The sequence below is a fragment of the Phocoena phocoena genome, chromosome 13, assembly GCF_963924675.1.
Source record: "Phocoena phocoena chromosome 13, mPhoPho1.1, whole genome shotgun sequence".
Taxonomy (NCBI): Eukaryota; Metazoa; Chordata; class Mammalia; order Artiodactyla; family Phocoenidae; genus Phocoena; species Phocoena phocoena.
The window spans coordinates 42,804,142-42,806,067 of NC_089231.1; the positions used below are offsets into that span (position 1 = coordinate 42,804,142).

A 1,926-nucleotide genomic window follows, 5' to 3' on the forward strand; every position below is an offset into this window, starting at 1 on the left:
AATACCAATTACACTAGAAAAATAAAGCATAGCATAAGCAAAGGGTTTTCATGTTCTACTTGATATGACTTCATGAGACAAGATATAATAGATGATATTACCTATTTGTGAACTTCTCCAATCCACTTATTCACTCTACACACTCCCAGCCTCGGTTTCCCCTCTAAAATCCTCCCAGCTCAAAAATTTAATGATCCTATAATTCTAAGTTACAGCAGTTTTTTGAAAGTATGCTTTACTCATTATTCTTTTTATGCCTTTTGAATATAAGACAGTTGATATCAACCAAGTATTCTCAAATAGACTTACAAACATTGGATGTTCATTATAACAATCCTGACTCCAACAAACCTTCGTGAATCAACCTGTTATAAAATAAAGTGTTACAGTAAGGCAGATAAATATTATCATCTGCTACAGCTTCCCAAAACATTCTTCATAAGTGATGCTTTATGTGACATGATTGGAAAGCACTGCCATCTCCCTTAAGGTTAAACCTGTGACCATCGTGTAGATAGGAAATAAAAACCTCTGTGTAGAATTGTATTCATATAATTTATGAAGCAGAAGCAAAGAATCCCAGAGAATGAAACGTTTTCATAACAGCAAAGAACCACAGCTAATATATTTTGAGCCTTTGCTCTGTGCAACACTTTATAGGCATTAGCTCATTTAAATTAAATGTATAATAATTGTGGGTAAGACTTCTTGAGACTTCTCTCATTTAATACTCAAAATAACCCTATGAAGTAATAAAGTAGATAACTGATATTCTACTCAGCCTATTATTATTTAGAATGTTCACATTTTATTTGAATTGTTTCTCAAATTCTCCCCCATTAATAACAGACTGTTATTTTTCCATCCAATGTATCTCTCCTTCTTCCTTTACTAAGAGAATGCTCATTGGATTAAGGGTGCCAACGTGCCCATATAAACACTTGCATTCCCAGCCTCTCCAGTAGTGAGAGGTGTTCCTGTTACACACGCCTGACCAATAATATATAAACAGAAATTTCCTGCTAGGAATTCTGAGAAAGCCTATTTATTTATTTGTTTGTTTGTTTATTTATTTATTTTAAGACCAACGGCAGCAATGAGTTCAGCTTTTTATTGACCCTGTTACTAAAGAGGTTTAGTCAAAAAGACCAAAGCGCATGCCATCATAAGACTCTTCAGATTCTTCTTTCTTTGCTTCTGCTTTCTTCTCCTCAGCTGGGGCAGCAGTGATGGAGGGGGCAGGACCCCCTGCTGGGGCAGCATCAGCTGCTGGGGCAGGTCCACCAGTCCCCACATTGTGCATGAGGATCCCGATGTTGACATTGGCCAAAGCCTTTGCAAACAAGCCTGGCCAGAGATGTTCAACATTTACACCGGCTGCTTTAATGAGGGCGTTTATCTTATCCTCCGTGACTGTCACCTCATCGTCGTGCAGGATGAGGGCCGAGTAGATGCACGCCAGCTCCAAGACGGAGGCCATGGTGCGGGCAAGTGCTAGGTGGGGCTGCCGGGCATGGTGCTAGTCGCTGGATGAAGCGAGGCCTCACCCCAAAAGCGGCCTTTGCTTCCCCAGAAGGACTGAGCAGCTTAGAGGCAGCTGAGGAAAGGCAAGTAAGCCTTTTTGAATAGGACAGTTTGTGCTCTTGCCCGAGAAGATGTTTAAGGGGACACACGCTGCAAACAGATGGTCCTGGGTGGATTTACCCTGGCCCAGTCACATCTTGTTCTTCTTTCCGTACCACTTCGTACCTCTGGGTGTCAGGCCCCTTCCTCTCTTCCAAAGTGGGGCCATTGGAAAGTGTGGTCTTCACACTCAGTTTGGATGGAACTCAGCACAATCTGGAGAATGTGAGAGGATCCTTAAGGAATGCCGTTGATGGACAGCATCCATGCACTATAGCACAGGAGCAGGCAAAGTTGTGCTCA

General features: G+C 41.7%; 1 protein-coding gene across 2 annotated transcripts; it reads right to left on the reverse strand.

The window, feature by feature from the left end:
* Positions 1-1,135: 1,135 nt before the first annotated feature.
* Positions 1,136-1,480, reverse strand: LOC136133180 (large ribosomal subunit protein P1-like). Of its 2 annotated transcripts, XM_065890418.1 has the most exons (2): positions 1,410-1,480; positions 1,136-1,334 (listed from the first exon to the last, which is right to left on the reverse strand). In XM_065890418.1, the coding sequence occupies exons 1-2, from the start codon at positions 1,478-1,480 to the stop codon at positions 1,136-1,138; spliced, it is 270 nt and encodes an 89-aa protein (XP_065746490.1). The 2 variants fall into 2 exon arrangements, with proteins under 2 accessions (XP_065746490.1, XP_065746489.1); XM_065890417.1 differs by having other exon boundaries at positions 1,136-1,480.
* Positions 1,481-1,926: the final 446 nt, after the last annotated feature.

What these genes read in the sequence shown, in the direction of transcription:
- LOC136133180 (XM_065890417.1), bottom strand. Translation starts at nt 1,480, where the DNA reads ATGGCCTCCGTCTTGGAGCTGGCGTGCATCTACTCGGCCCTCATCCTG.